This window comes from Schistocerca gregaria, chromosome 1 (assembly GCF_023897955.1).
Source record: "Schistocerca gregaria isolate iqSchGreg1 chromosome 1, iqSchGreg1.2, whole genome shotgun sequence".
Classification (NCBI taxonomy): Eukaryota; Metazoa; Arthropoda; class Insecta; order Orthoptera; family Acrididae; genus Schistocerca; species Schistocerca gregaria.
The window spans coordinates 410,676,851-410,693,254 of NC_064920.1; the positions used below are offsets into that span (position 1 = coordinate 410,676,851).

Genomic DNA, 16,404 nt, shown 5'->3' on the forward strand with positions numbered 1-16,404 from the left:
AGATTTGACAGTGTCTAGGAAGAAAATTAGGATTGTGTCAGTATATTCGCATTGTGAAGGGACAGATCAAGATAAGATGGATAGTTTTTATGACACACTCACTGATGCAGTTATTAGAGTAAAGGACAAGGACAGTGTTCTGCTCATGGGTGATTTTAATGCCAGGATTGGAAATCGAACAGAAGGGTATGAAAAGGTTATGGGTAAAATTGAAGAGGATATGAAGGCCAAGAGGAACGGGAAACAACTCTTGGATTTCTGTGCCAGTATGGGCTTAGTAATCACAACTCCTTTTTTAAACATAAGAACATTCACCAGTAACTTGGGAAGGCCGGGGAACCAGATCTGTCATTGACTGTATAATAACAGATCAGGAATTCAGGAAGGCTGTGAGGGACACGCTTGTATTCAAGGGATTCTTTGATGACACTGATCATTATTAAATCTGCAGTGAAACTGGGATTGTGCAGGAGGTCAGGTCCATATGTAGGAGGATAAGAGTGGAGAAACTTCAGGATAAGGAAATCAGGCACAAGTACATAACAGCAATCTCAGAAAGGTACCAGTTAGTTGAATGTAGTCAATTACAGTCATTGGAAAAGGAATAGACAAGGTACAGGGACACAGTACTAGAAGTGGCTAAAGAATGTCTTGGAACAGTAGTGTGTAAAGGTAGGATGAAGCAAACAGCTTGGTGGAATGACACAGTCAAGGCAGCCTGTAAAAGGAAAAAGAAGGCGTATCAAAAATGGCTACATACTAGAACTCAGGTAGACAGAGAAAGTTATGTTGAAGAAAGAAACAAAGCCAAACAGATAATTGCAGCATCCAAGAATAAATCTTGGGAAGACTTTGGAAACAGGTTGGAGACTTTGGGTCAAGCTGCTGGAAAACCATTCTGGAGTGTAATTGGCAGTCTTCAAAATTGAGGTAAGAAGGAAATGACAAGTATTTTGGACAGGTCAGGAAAACTGCTGGTGAATCCTGTTGATGCCTTGGGCAGATGGAGGGAATATTTTGAAGAGTTGCTCAATTTAGGTGAAAATATGATCAGTAATGTTTCAGATTTCGATATACAATGGGATAGGAATGATGATGGAAATAGGATCACATTTGAGGAAGTGGAGAAAATGGTCAATAGATTGCAGTGCAATAAAGCGACTGGGGTGGATGAAATTAAGTCAGAACTCATCAAATACAATGGAATGTCAGGTCTTAAATGGCTACACAGGATAATTGAAATGGCCTGGGAGCTGGGACAGGTTCCATCAGACTGGACAAAAGCAGTAATCACACCAATCTTTAAACGTGGAAACAGAAAAGATTGTAACAACTACAGAGGTATCTCTCTAATCAGCATTGTGGGTAAAATCTTCTCAGGTATTGTTGAAAGGAAAGTGCGAGTATTGGTTGAGGACAAATTGAATGAAAATTAGTGTGGGTTTAGGCCTTTTAGAGGTTGTCAGGACCAGATCTTTACCGTACGGCAAATAATGGAGAAGTGTTATGAGTGTAACAGGGAATTGTATCTATGCTTTATAGATCTAGAAAAGACATATGACCGGGTTCCTAGGAGGAAGTTATTGTCTGTTCTACGAGATTATGGAATAGGAGGCAAACTGTTGCAAGCAATTAAAGGTCTTAACAGAGATAGGCAGGCAGCAGTTAGAGTTAGCGGTAAATTGAGTTCATGGTTCAGAGTAGTTTCAGGGGTAAGACAAGGTTGCAACCTGTCTCCACTATTGTTCATATTATTTATATATCATATGTTGAAAACAATAGACTGGCTGGGTGAGATTAAGATATGTGAACACAAAATAAGCAGTCTTGCATATGCGGATGACTTAGTTGTGACGGCAGATTCGATTGAAAGTTTGCAAAGTAATATTTCAGAGCTAGATCAGAAATGTAAAGACTATGGTATGAAGATTAGCATCTCCAAAACGAAAGTAATGTCAGTGGGAAAGAAATATAAATGGATTGAGTGCCAAATACGAAGAACAAAGTTAGAACAGGTGGACGGTTTCAAGTACTTAGGATGCATATTCTCACAGAATGGCAACATAGTGAAAGAACTGGAAGTGAGGTGTAGCAAAACTAATGCAGTGAGCGCTCAGCTACGATCTACTCTCTTCTGCAAGAAGGAAGTCAGTACCAAGACTAATTTATCTGTGCACCGTTCAATCTTTCGACAAACTTTGTTCGATGGGAGTGAAAGCTGCGTGGATTTCAGTACCTCGAAACACATAATCTCTTAAACTCTCCCAGTGATTTGTTGTCATCTCGTTGAGATCTGGTGTTCTGCCAGTCGTCCACATCATCCCAACACAATATTTTGATGCTGCGACTCAGTGTCTTCCTCAGGTGTTCTCTGAGGCTGGCTGCATGGCTGACCAGGTCCCCTATTTATGGCTGGGCGGTAACTGGTGTGCCATCTGCCATCCACTCTGGATTGGGTCTTCCCTCTTCAGTCCATGGCTGCAAGGCATGCTTCCACACTGCTCCACATATTCAATGTGCTCTCCTTGCCTGCTGCAGCAGTCTTCTGCAGTGAGAGCAGACGGCATGGGGAACATCTAGGGCAGTGCGGAAGCGAGCCTTGCAGGTGCAGACCGACGAAGGAAAACCCAATCCAGAGCGGATGGCAGACAGAACTCCAGGTACCATCCACACATAAATAGGGTACCCGGTCAGCCACACGGCCCGTCTCAGGTAACACCTCATGAATACGTCAAGTTATTGTGTTGCACTATCATGTTGGGAAGGCACGGACCACCATCAGAACACCCAACCTCAATGAGATGATCTCAAAACATACTGTAATCAGTATAAACATATACATTTGAAGATCTGATAAAATAGCTGAAATACACACATTTCAAGTTCTGATAAAATAGTTTTGAAGGTATCTGTGACAGGTTGATCACGCAGTTAATAGGACGAACCAGCCACCCTGAAACACATTAAACAATGAAGTTGAAGAGCAGCCCTACTGCTGTGTTACAGTCATCTCCTTTTATCTTGAAACTGAAGACGTGTCCCTTTGTAGTCTGAAGGCTCCTTTTCTCTTGAAACTGAAGACGTGTCCCTTTGTAGTCTGAAGGCTTAAAGTAGGATGCACTTTGGATGCTACCCCAGGAACACTTCATTTTGGTAGACAATCTTGTAAAAGGAAGTAGGTGTGCGTCAATGACCAATGGCCAATGCCCAATATGAAGTTCAGTGAGGGTACTTTGTTCCTCTTATGAGACTGGTAGGAGGTGTGTCATGGTCTAACTGTCAACTTCACAAACTGTAGCCGGTTTGTGTCACTTCCTGCCACTTTCTCTCACCCAATGTATTAGCTATTACACAAAGCCTGCAGGAGGACATTACAGTGAGTATTCCTGTGGAAGGCTGCATTTGCTGCTCTGTAGGCTTTACTATTTCTTTGTAAACAGATCACCTGATGATGATTTAGTGATAAATTGAAATTGGTAATGATAGCCTTTGAGTAACTTCAGACTGAAAAATATAATAATAAAAGTAGTAGTAGCTTAGACATTTTGTGAATTATGCTGTCATCTTAATGAAGTATTATGTGAAAAAAGCTGCACAATCATCTACACAGATCTTGACAAGATTTCCAATCAATGCAAAGATCATTTTAAATGGTCAAAAATGAGCGATTGTGCAGTTCACATTATGCAGAAAAGTAGTATCCTTTGACTATAATATCAATGAATGCAGGTTGTTATCAGTCAACTACTGGTTTGCAGGGTATGGGGTTATATGTAGAAATGTAGATCACCCCCTACTGCGACCCAATGGTAAATGCATCTACAAGCTCATGGGCCACAAATTAAATAATTTTGGGGATAAAAAATTCCTTGATGAACATAAGGCACAGTGTTTATCTTGTGCTGTCACATTGATATTAAGTCTGGACCTGACCAGTGTTCATAGAGGATACTAACTCATTTCCTTTTGTGACAGAGAGGATACTAGCTCATTTCTTTTGTGACAGAGCTTGTCAAATCCTCCATTCCTCCTATGTACAAACAGTGAAAGTCTTTGACAGTCATGGCTAAACATCCATTGCACAAATTGTGCAATAATAGTTCTGATAAAAGGTAACTCCAGCATACACCTAACTTTTTCCACATATGCTGCACCATGAGAAGCTGCTGACAGACTGTAAGAGTCATCTGTTGTGTCTTGAAGCCACACAATTGTCATTTTCTTTATTCATCCAGCACTGCAACAACTGCAGCCCTGTGTCGTTCTTTCACAATGGCAGAACCTCTTGTAGCAACCCACATGTTACTGTATCTTCACCACTAAGGCCATGGCATGTGTCTCATTCAAGTAGCGCACCACTCAGCGGTTCCAGGCATTTCTGCCAGAGGCCGCCGACTGTGGACAGCACCTCAATCACCCGCGGCAGGAAGCCAGCAGCCCCTGGCAGATGAATACCCTTCATATTGTCTTGCACTGGCTGTGACCAGTCCCTCTTGTACAAATTTAAATGATCATGTTCAGTCATTGTTATGCCGTCATACAGTGACTCAGATAAAGGTTGTTGGCTCCTTATAACAGTGTTTCTTATTGCGTTCAGAGTTAAGGGTATCCCTCTTTTGTGTTCATAAGTCCAGCTTGTATTTTATTATGACAGGACAATGTTGGCTGTCATGCCATATCTTTTATTTTACTTTATTTTTTGGCCTAATTCATTCTTATTTTTTGCCACTTTTTTTCCAATTTCGGTGTTATTTATTGCCAGGTTCTTTGTTATTTTTACAAATTGGTTGCTTTTTTCCAAATCTGGTGTTAGTTTTTGCCAGATTCGGCATATTTATTTGCCAAGATTTGGTATCTTTTTTGGTGTTGTTTTTGCCAAATAGTGCAATTTTTCTGCCATGTTTGGCGACTCTTTTTACTAAACTTGTGGTTATTTTCCACCAGATTTGGTGCTTCGAACCCCCCCCCCCCCCCCCCCCAAATGTTTTGTGATCATTGGTCAAATATTGCGTTACTTTTCCACAAAATCGGAGTCTTTATGCCAAAATTGGTGTTATATTCTTTGCCAAATTCAGTGTTACTTTTTGCCATGTTTGGTTTCCTTTCCTTCCCCTCCCCCCCCCCCCCCCCCCGCCCCTCCGCCATCTATCTATGTTTCCTGTCTTTTTTTTTTCTTTTCCTTTCAAAATTTTGTTTTTTTAATTCAGTATTTTTTGCACAATTCATTATCATTTTTCTTGTCAAAGTTGGTGTTACTTTTTCCCCAAATTTAGTGGCCTTTTTTGTCAAACTCAACGTTATTTTTGCCAAATTTGGTGTTCTTTTGTCAAATTTACTGTCATTTATTTTGGCATATTCATTGTTGTTTATTTTATCACATTCAGTGTTATTTATTTTGACAAATTCGTTGTTTTTTGATCAGATTCAATGTTCTTGTCAAATTTGATATTTTTTCTGCCAAATTCCGTGTTTTGACCAAATTCTGTATTTCTTTGGCCAAATTCTGTGTTATTTTCATTGCCTGCAGTTTTAACATTCAATAATTACCATCATTTACCAATACAGGTATTAGGACACTTACAACATTTTTATATGGCAAAATTACAAATTTCACAATATCTCATAAAAATCGTTGACTTCACTTTGTTTTGCTAAAGCCGTTAATTCTATGTTATTCCTTGCTTTATCACTTTTATTAAATTTTCCAGTCCCTAGACATGAGCAATAAACATTTAGCTCACTTGAAGTAGTACTCCGCTTACCACAGCAGATCCCTTTTCAGGGACTAAGCCACAAGAACTATAAACCAAAGGAAACTAAAGATTGGAATATCAACAATATTAGGAAAAGGATAGATTGCTACTCACTGTAAAAATGATGATGAAAAGACTGTTACACATTTATTTTTTGGCCAAGGCCTTCATCAGAAGTGAGTACACTTCATGCACACACAACAACATTCACAGGCAACAATCTAAGGTCAAAATTCTCCAGAAACAAGATTGCAGATAAAGGTACACTGACATATATGAGAAGATCTACTCATACCTCGGCACGGAGCTTGTCACTGGCCACTGAAGCTTCCACATGTTTGAGCTGTGCTTGAAACACGTCTCCTAAAACTTCATCGACAGTGTGCTGGAGCTCAGGGGTGGACAGCCGCAGGCAGTCATCCAGTAGTGGCAGGTAGAGTTTAGTGAACGCTACAGTGCTACTGGTTAAATTAACCCAGCACTCACCTACGTAAACAAAATTACATCAAAATTTTTCACAGTAATAGCAAACCATGAAACATTCATAGATCAGCTAGCTGACATAAGCATGAAGGCGCAAATTATACATTTTATCACAAAAGGAACAGCAGCAGCTCTCCACTAGTCCACCAAATGCTACACTGCATCATATTTACATAATTAAATGTGCAGTCTCCATCCATGTGACATGAACAACAACAATTTCCCAATACAAACACAAATGTAGGCTTTCACAGCTGGCATTTGTGTCCTTGGTGATTTTTGTTTTATGGGACAAAAATTCTACGAGCAAACCAATGGTGTGGGTATGGGGAAACCACTCACTATAGCTTTTTAAAGAATCTGCCCTTCACACTGTCAAAAAGAAATCATCTTGTTGGTTTCGATATATTGATGATACTTTTGTTACATGGCCTAATGGATAAGGAGAACACTTTGAATTTCTAAATTTTCTTAATAATGTTAGTTATATAGTTCAATATAATAGAGGGAAACATTCCACGTGGGAAAAATATATCTAAAAACAAAGATGATGTGACTTACCAAACGAAAGCGCTGGCAGGTTGATAGACACACAAACATACACACAAAATTCAAGCTTTCGCAACCAACGGTTGCTTCATCAAGAACGAGGGTAGGAGAGGGAAAGACGAAAGGATGTGGGTTTTAAGGGAGAGGGTAAGGAGTCATTCTAATCCCCCTAAGGTAAGTGTTTCTGCTCCCGAGATTGGAATGACTCCTTACCCTCTCCCTTAAAATCCACATCCTTTTGTCTTTCCCTCTCCTTCCCTCTTTCTTGATGAAGCAACTGTTGGTTGCGAAAGCTTGAATTTAGTGTGTATGTTTGTGTGTCTATCAACCTGCCAGCGCTTTCGTTTGGTAAGTCACATCATCTTTGTTTTTAGATATAGTTATATAGTTCAGTACAGAAAAAGAGAAAGAGGGCAAAATTTCATTTTTTTTAATGTAATGGTATTTAGAAAATTGAACAGAGCTTTAGGGCACAAAATCTACAGAAAGCCCATTAACACAATTAGGTATGTTCAATAAATTCCAATCTTTGTCCCAAACAGAAAAGAGGAGGGATCAAAATATTCGTGGACTGTGCTGACACAATCTGTGATCGACAGTACTTGGAGGAAGAGCTTTATCATTTGTCTTCAACTTTTTGAAGAAATGGCTACTCTAACCAACACACAAAAGGGTCTACATCCTAAAAGATCTGAAGCTGGTCACAAATTCCGTGAGCAAAGCAATAAAAAAGATGCATTATTCACAACCAACAACAAAAGTGTGAATATTTGAACACAGCAAAGGATCTACACTTGCCACTTGCCACAATACAAATATAAAAAAATCTCTTGTGCTCGTAGTCAATTGTACGTGACAACTACAAAAACAAGCATTAACACTCATCTTAAGGAACACAAGAACAAACTATCATCTGGGAAACATGCCTAAATTGGCAGCAGCAGATCATTCATTGGGACCAAGAAACCAACACATTCTTTTCTGCAATACTATGATTTTAATAACATCCACTCATTTCTTTACTATGATGTACAGAGAGACCATAGAAATTCTAAAGCACATAAACAACCTTAACAGAAAAGAAGACTGACTGAAATCAGGCAGGATGTGGGCCTTGGTACTGCACCTACCCTTCCTCATTGCAAGCTACATAACACACATCAATTTGACTCTGTGATCGTAGGCAGCATTCTGATGATGTCACAAACTGAATGTCGCATGGATACCGTAATGAAACTGGCCAGTTATATACTTGTACACTTTCATTCTATAATGAAGAATACAATATCCTTTTTTCGTCCTCCTCCTCCTCCACCACCACCACCACCACCACCACCACCTTTTTTTATGACATTTCAACCGACTGTACGCATGTATCAAAATGAAATACATATGAAAACTGTATCCGAATGTTGCTGGTTCAAGAACATTCCAAAGAGTTCACCATTTTTTTATAATTTTGAAACTTTCTATGTTAAAATCACATTTGCAGCTATTGTTGTTGTTGTTGTTGTTGTTGTTGTCATCGTCATCGTCATTGTTACTGTTATTGAAACATTTACAAAATAACCAAAAGTGTGTTGATTGAATGTGATTAGCAGAGAAGATTATTAATAATGTGGAAAAAGGTGCAAAATGGTCTGTTAAATTTCATTTAATAAAGTATATGGCAAAGAATTGGAACACTGAAATCTATTTTGCAAGTACAATTATACCACTGGACAAACTGTACCAACAACAGGAACAAGTGGTAAATAGGCAACAAACAGAAGCTTAGTAAAAAATCTTTTCTTACATCAGTCTGAAATTATGTACAATTGTAACATTTATCATGTATTTATTTTCAAGGTAACTAAGAAAAACTTATGCAAATAAATTTACAGAAGAGTGTTATGAGGCTTGCTAAATTGTAATTTTCATTAAAGTAACATAAGAGATAGATTAGAATATGTACAAACAGTTCGGCTTCCTGGGCCTGTTGAAGTTTGAAAATGCTACTCGAGTCTTCTGAAATTGTTTCCAGATTTAGGAGCTGAAACATTAGGCACAGAAATCAGAAAAAAAATCACACAAGATGAAAAAATGTCCTAACACTTCCATGAAAGAATTTAATGTGGCAATAGGTCCTAATACTTCAGGAACAATACAGTTCAACTCAGGTCATGCAACTAAAACCACCGCAACCAGGATCTTACGCACATACTTAAAATTGCTATATTTACTATAAAAATACCTCCACAGACTGTGACACTGAAATACGAAAGCTTGTTTACTTTGTATGCTATTATGTACTAACATAACTTGGTGTATTCACACAGAACATTCATAGACCAGAAATGGCCATGCAGAATGATTTGCACTGTCAGTTCACAAACTTTGTACAAGCCATTGTTTAAGCACTCAGGAAATATAATTCTGCCATCCATTTAAATACACTCCATTATGGGATTTGTGTTTAATGAAATGAACTTATTTAAAAAGAACTGTCACATTCACTCACTGAATACTAGACAGAAAAATGTTTGCACCTGGGTACAATTTCTTCAATCATTATAGGTACAGCTATGCAGTATTCTGCAGGTTTTCTTTTCAGTATTCTTCCAGCAGAACTGAACATTTTTGGGTAATGAACTTCAGATCTTCAACTCTAATTTGAAAAGCTTCATTGCCATATGTTCTCTTTATTCTGTACAGAAGTTCCTCACATTTATGCAGACCTCACACTAAAACATATTAATTTTTGTATACACTACTGCAAATACCACAAACAATGTGTTAAATACTACAGTCGCTCCCGTGAGACACTGCATTACCGAAGGATACATGCGAGGATGTTTGTGTGCTTCGGTGAAAGCAAGGGCTATTATACCAATAGTTTAGCTACTAGCCAAGTTAACTAAGACAAACAGACCTGGATGGAGAAGCCACACGAAGTGTGTCCTACACCACAGGGCAGGAAGAGCTCTAGAGGTGTAGAGCACGGGTTCCCAAACTTTCCCTCTGATGGAACACTTTAACAATATTGGTACTTTGGCGGCAAACCTTGTTTATTTTGAAAGGATAGTAAGATTTTTAAAAATGAGAAAACCTTGTTTTTTTTCAGCGATTATTTCAATTTTAAAGCATAACTAATAACACAGAATCATAATAAAATTTTAAAAAGACGATTAGTATTGTCAAAGTACCAAAGAAACCATGCTGTTAACAGTTTTTCATGCAGAACTTATTCACTTCCCATGGAACACAATTTGGGAAACATAGGCACAGAGCAGCAAACTTTTCTAAGGGAATACACAAAAAAACAAATCCAGTCGGACCAGAGGCAATAAGGTGACAGTTCCACTACTGGACTTACTCTACACTGGAGAGTCATTCTGATGCACAACCACTCAATGCCTGGAACTGAGTTCAATGCAAGAACGTATAGTACAATGACACCCTATAAGTACTCAATATGACTGAGATAAGGTGATCCTCATGTCCATGAAGTGTCCTTTAGGACAATCTAACACAACTGAGAGGTGCATTATCTTGTTGAAAGAACCGGTCACCTGCAGGTTGCTGCAAGCAATGCATATGATTGGACAGTAGGTTCCTGAATTAATCACCACTGGGAGGTGATGGGAGACATAACTCAGGCACCATTTCATTTTTTTTAAACATCCCCTATGAGATAAAACCGGTGCTCCCTGCTTAAAAGGAAAGATATCCTTTTGGCAAATTGAATGAATCACATTTTGTGATTTTTGACAATGCTGAGCTTGTACTGACATGTATTGTGACTCATCAGCTAATGGCAGTGTTCCTGCACTTATGCTAACATGCAACCCCCAACACAGAGTGTAAAGAGAGGTGCACATGTCGGGTGGTGGTTTCTGTATCTCATAGTTCCTGTTCCCCCCCCCCCCCCCCCCCCCCCCCCCCCCCAATCAGTCTTGTAATCCAATCTCTGTCTTTCTCTACGGCTCTTATCCTGTAAAGCTCCCTCCTCTAGTACCATGGTAGTCATTTCCTGATATCTTAACAGATGTCCTATCATCCTGTCCCTTCTCCTTTTCAGTGTCTTCTACATATTCCTTTCCTCTCCGATTCTGTGCAGAACCTCCTAATTCCTTACCTTATCAGTCCATCTGATTTTCAACATTCACTTGTAGCACCATATCTCAAATCTAGATCTACATCTCCATTTATACTCAGCGAGCCACAAAACAGTGTGTGGCGGAGGGCACTTCACGAGCCACTGTCATTACCTCCCTTTTCTGTTCCAGTCGCATATGGTTCGCAGGCAGAACGACTGCCGGAAAGCCTCCATGTGCGCTCGAATCTCTCTGATTTCACATTCGGGATCTCCTTGGGAGGTATAAGTAGGAGGAAGCAATATATTCGATACCTCATCCAGAAACGCACCCTCTCGAAACCTGGACAGCAAGCTACAGCACGATACAGAGTGCCTACCTTGAAGAGTCTGCCACTTGAGTTTGCTAAACATCTCCGTAACGCTATCATGCTTACCAAATAACCCTGTGACAAAACACGCCGCTTTCCTTTGGATCTTCTCTATCTCCTCCGTCAACCCGATCTGGTACGGATCCCACACTGATGAGCAATACTCAAGTATAGGTCGAACGAGTGTTTTGTAAGCCACTTCCTTTGTTGATGGACTACATTTTCTAAGGACTCTCCCAATGAATCTCAACCTGGTACCCGCCTTACCAACAATTAATTTTATATGATCAATCCACTTCAAATCGTTCCGCATGCATACTCCGAGATATTTTACAGAAGTAACTGCTACCATTGTTTGTTCTGCTATCATATAATCATACAATAAAGGATGCTTCTTTCTATGTATTCGCAATACATTACATTTGTCTATGTTAAGGGTCAGTTGCCACTCCCTGCACCAAGTGCCTATCTGCTGCAAATCTACCTGCATTTCGCAACAATTTTCTAATGCTGCAACTTCTCTGTATACTACAGCATCATCCGCGAAAAGCCGCATGGAACTTCCGACACTATCTACTAGGTCATTTATATATATTGTGAAAAGCAATGGTCCCATAACACTCTCCTGTGGCGCGCCAGATGTTACTTTAACGTCTGTAGACGTCTCTCCATTGAGAACAACATGCTGTGTTCCGATTGCTAAAAACTCTTCAATCCAGCCACACAGCTGGTCTGATATTCCATAGGCTCTAACTTTGTTTATCAGGCGACAATGCGGAACTGTATCGAACGCCTCCCGGAAGTCAAGGAAAATAGCATCTACCTGGGAGCCTGTATCTAATATTTTCTGGATCTCATGAACAAATAAAGCGAGTTGGGTCTCATACAATCGCTGTTTCCGGAATGCATGTTGATTCCTACAGAGTAGATTCTGGGTTTCCAGAAACAACATGATACACGAGCAAAAAAAACATGTTCTAAAATTCTACAACAGATCAACGTTAGAGATATAGGTCTATAGTTTTGCGCATCTGCTCAACGACCCTTCTTGAAAACTGGGACTACCTGTGCTCTTTTCCAATCATTTGGAACCTTCCGTTTCTCTAGATACTTGCGGTACACGGCTGTTCGTTTGCACACTCTGTGTAGAATCGAATAGGTATCCCTTAGTGATTCCAGTTGCTTTTCTATTCCTTGGACACTTATTTCGATGTCAGTCATTTTTTCATTTGTGCGAGGATTTAGAGAAGGAACTGCAGTGCGGTCTTCCTCTATAAAGCAGCTTTGGAAAAAGGTGTTTCGTATTTCAGCTTTATGCGTGTCATCCTCTGTTTCAATGCCATCATCATCCCAGAGTGTGCGGATATGCTGTTTCGACCCACTTACTGATTTAAAGTAAGTCCAGAACTTTCTAGTATTTTCTGTCAAGTCGGTGCAAAGAGTTTTACTTTTGAATTCACTGAACACTTCACGCATAGCCCTCCTTACGCTAACTTTGACTTCATTTAGCTTCTGTTTGTCTGAGAGGTTATGGCTGTGTTTAAACTTGCAGTGAAGCTTTCTTTGCTTTCGCAATAGTTTCCTAACTTTGTTGTTGAACCTAGGTGGGTTTTTCCCGTCCCTCATAGTTTTACTCGGCACGTACCTGTCTAAAACACATTTTACAATTGCCTTGAACTTTCTCCATAAACACTCAACATTGTCAGTGTCAGAACAGAAATTTTCATTTTGATCTGTTAGGTAGTCTGAAATCTGCCTTCTATTACTCTTGCTAAACAGATAAACCTTCCTCCCTTTTTTTATATTCCTATTTACTTCCATATTCAGGAATGCTTCAACGGCCTTATGGTCACCAATTCCCTGTTCTGCACTTTCAGAGTCGAAAAGTTCGGGTCTGTTTGTTATCAGTAGGTCCAAGATGTTATCTCCACGAGTCGATTCTCTGTTTAATTGCTCGAGGTAATTTTCGGATAGTGCACTCAGTATAATGTTACTCGACGCTCTGTCCCTACCACCCGTCCTTAACATCTGAGTGTCCCAGTCAATATCTGGTAAATTGAAATCTCCACCTAAGACCAAAACATGCTGAGAAAATTTATGTGAAATGTATTCCAGATTTTCTCTCAGTTGTTCTGCTACTAATCCTGCTGAGTCAGGAGGTTGGTAAAAGGAGCCAATTATTAACCTAGCTCGGTTGTCGAGTGTAACCTCCATGCATAATAATAAACAGGAACTATCCACTTCTACTTCACTACAGGATAAACTACTACTAACAGCGACAAACATGCCACCACCGGTTGCATGCAATCTGTCCTTTCTAAACACAGTCTGTGCCTTTGTAAAAATTTCAGCAGAATTTTCCCTCTGGCTTCAGCCAGCTTTCCGTACCTATAACGATTTCAGCTTCGGTGCTTTCAATCAGCACTTGAAATTCTGGTACCTTACCAATGGAGCTTCGACAGTTTACAATTACAATACCGATTGCTGCTTGGTCCCCGCATGTCCTGACTATGCCCCACACCTTTTGAGGCTGTTGCCCTTTCTGTACCTGCCCGAGGCCATCCAACCTAAAAAACTGCCCAGTCCACACCACACAACCCCTGCTACCCGTGTAGCTGCGTGCTGCGTGTAGTGAACTCCTGAACTATCCAGCGGAGCCCGAAACCCCACTACCCTATGGCGCAAGTCGAGGAATCTGCAGCCCACACGGTCGCAGAACCGTCTCAGCCTCTGATTCAGACCCTCCACTCGACTCTGTACCAAAGGTCCGCAGTCAGTCCTGTCAACGATGCTGCAGATGGTGAGCTCTGCTTTCATCCCACTAGTGAGACTGGCAGTCTTCACCAAATCAGATAGCCGCCGGAAGCTAGAGAGGATTCCCTCCGATCCATAGCGACACACATCATTGGGGCCGACATGAGCGACCACCTACAGATGGGTGCACCCTGTACCCTTCATGGCATCTGGAAGGACCCTTTCCAAATCTGGAATGACTCCCCCCGGTATGCACACGGAATGCACATTTGTTTTCTTCCCCTCTCTTGCTGCCATATCCCCAAGGGGCCCCATTACGCGCCTAACATTGGAGCTCCCAACTACCAGTAAGCCCACCCTCTGCGACCGCCCGGATCTTGCAGACTGAGGGGCAACCTCTAGAACAGGGCAAGCAGCCATGTCCAGCCAAAGATCAGTATCAGCTGGAGACAGAGCCTGAAACCGGTTCGTCAGACAAACTGGAGAGGCCTTCCGTTCAGCCTTCGGTAATGTCTTTCGCCCCCTGCCACACCTTGAGACGACCTCCCACTCTATCACGGGTGAGGGGTCAGCCTCAATGTGGGCAGTGTCCCGGGCATCCACAGCCATAGTCCGATCGGGGGATTCTTTTCTGTTCCGGTTTTCCCACAGTCCATGTTTCACTACAATACAATGCTGTGCTCCAGACGTACATTCTCTGTAATTTCTTCCTCAAAGTAAGGCCCATGTTTGATACTACTAGATTTCTTTTGGCCAGGAATTCTCTTTTCTGCCAGGGCTAGTGGGCTTTTGATGACCTCCTTGCTCAGCCCATAATTGGTTATTTTGCTGCCTAGGTAGTGGAATTCCTTAACTTCGTCTACTTCGTGACCATCAATACTAATGTTAAGTTTCTCACTGTTCTCATTTCTGTTACTTCTAATTACTTTTGTCTTTCTTCAATCTACTCTTAAACACATATTCTGTACTCATTAGATTGTTCTTTCCATTCAACATATCGTGTAAGTCTTCTTTACTTTCATTCAGGATAGCAATGTCATTAGCGAATCACATCACTGATGTACAAATAGACAAATGTAACGTATTGCGAATACATAGAAAGAAGCATCCTTTATTGTATGATTATATGATAGTGGAACAAACACTGGTAGCAGTCACTTCTGTAAAATATCTGAGAGTATGCGTGCAGAACGATTTGAAGTGGAATGATCATATAAAATTAATTGTTGGTAAGGCGGGTATCAGGTTGAGATTCATTGGGAGAGTCCTTAGAAAATGTGGTCCATCAACAAAGGAGGTGGCTTACAAAACACTCGTTTGACCTATACTTGAGTATTGCTCATCAGTGTGGGATCTGTACCAGATCGGGTTGACGGAGGAGATAGAGAAGATCCAAAGAAAAGCGGCGTGTTTTGTCACAGGGTTATTTGGTAAGCCTGATTGCGTTACGGAGATGTTTAGCAAACTGAAGTGGCAGACTCTGCAAGAGAGGCACTCTGCATCGTAGTGTAGCTTGCTCGCCAGGTTTCGAGAGGGTGCGTTTCTAGATGAGGTATTGAATATATTGCTTCCCCCTTCTTATACCTCCCGAGGAGATCACGAATGTAAAATTAGAGAGATTTGAGCGCACACGGAGGCTTTCAGACAGTCTTTCTTCCCGCGAACCATACGCAACTGGAACAGGAAAGGGAGGTAATGACAGTGGCGCGTAGGGTTCCCTCCGCCACACACCGTTGGGTGGCTTGCGGAGTGTGGATGTGGAATGTAGACTTATATTCTTTCATCTTGAATTTTAGTCCCACTCCTGAACCTTTCTTTTATTCCCATCATAGCTTCCTCAATGTACAGATTGAACAGTAGGGAAGTGGGGGGAGGGGGGGGGGGGGGGAGAACATCCCTATCTTACATCCTTTTTAAGCTGAGCACTTTGTTCCTGGTTGTCTATTCTTATTATTCCTCTTGGCTCTTGTACATATTGAGTATTACCCATCTCTCCCTAAAGCTTATTCCTATTTTTCTCAGAATTTTGAACATCTTACACAATTTTACATTGCCGAATGTTTTTCCAGGTCTACAAATACTATGAACATTTCTTGATTTTTCTTTAGTCTGGTTTCATTATCAACCGCAGGGTCAGAATCGCCTCTCTGATGCCTGTGACTTTCCTAAAGCCAAACTGATTGTCGTCTAGTACATCTTCAATTTTCTTTTCCATTCTTCTGTACATTATTCTTGTGTGCATTATTCTCGTCAGCAACTTGGTTGCATGAGATTTTAAGCTTACATGTGATAATTCTCACACTTGTCAGCTCTTGCAGACTTCAGAATGGTGTGGATGATATTTTTCCAAAAGTCAGGTGGTATGTCACAGGACTCACATTCTACACACCAATGTGAATTGTCTTTTTGTTGCCACTTC

The 16,404-nt window shown here is 40.7% G+C and overlaps 1 protein-coding gene across 1 annotated transcript in view; it reads right to left on the bottom strand.

Moving 5' to 3' along the window:
- LOC126349734 (exocyst complex component 8) overlaps nucleotides 1–16,404 on the bottom strand; it is a 120,396-nt gene that overhangs the window by 8,574 nt on the left and 95,418 nt on the right. Inside the window, exon 12 of the mRNA XM_050002455.1 lies at nucleotides 6,049–6,239. Within this exon, the coding sequence (XP_049858412.1) occupies nucleotides 6,049–6,239 (191 nt within the window). The remainder of the gene's footprint in view (nucleotides 1–6,048; nucleotides 6,240–16,404) is intronic.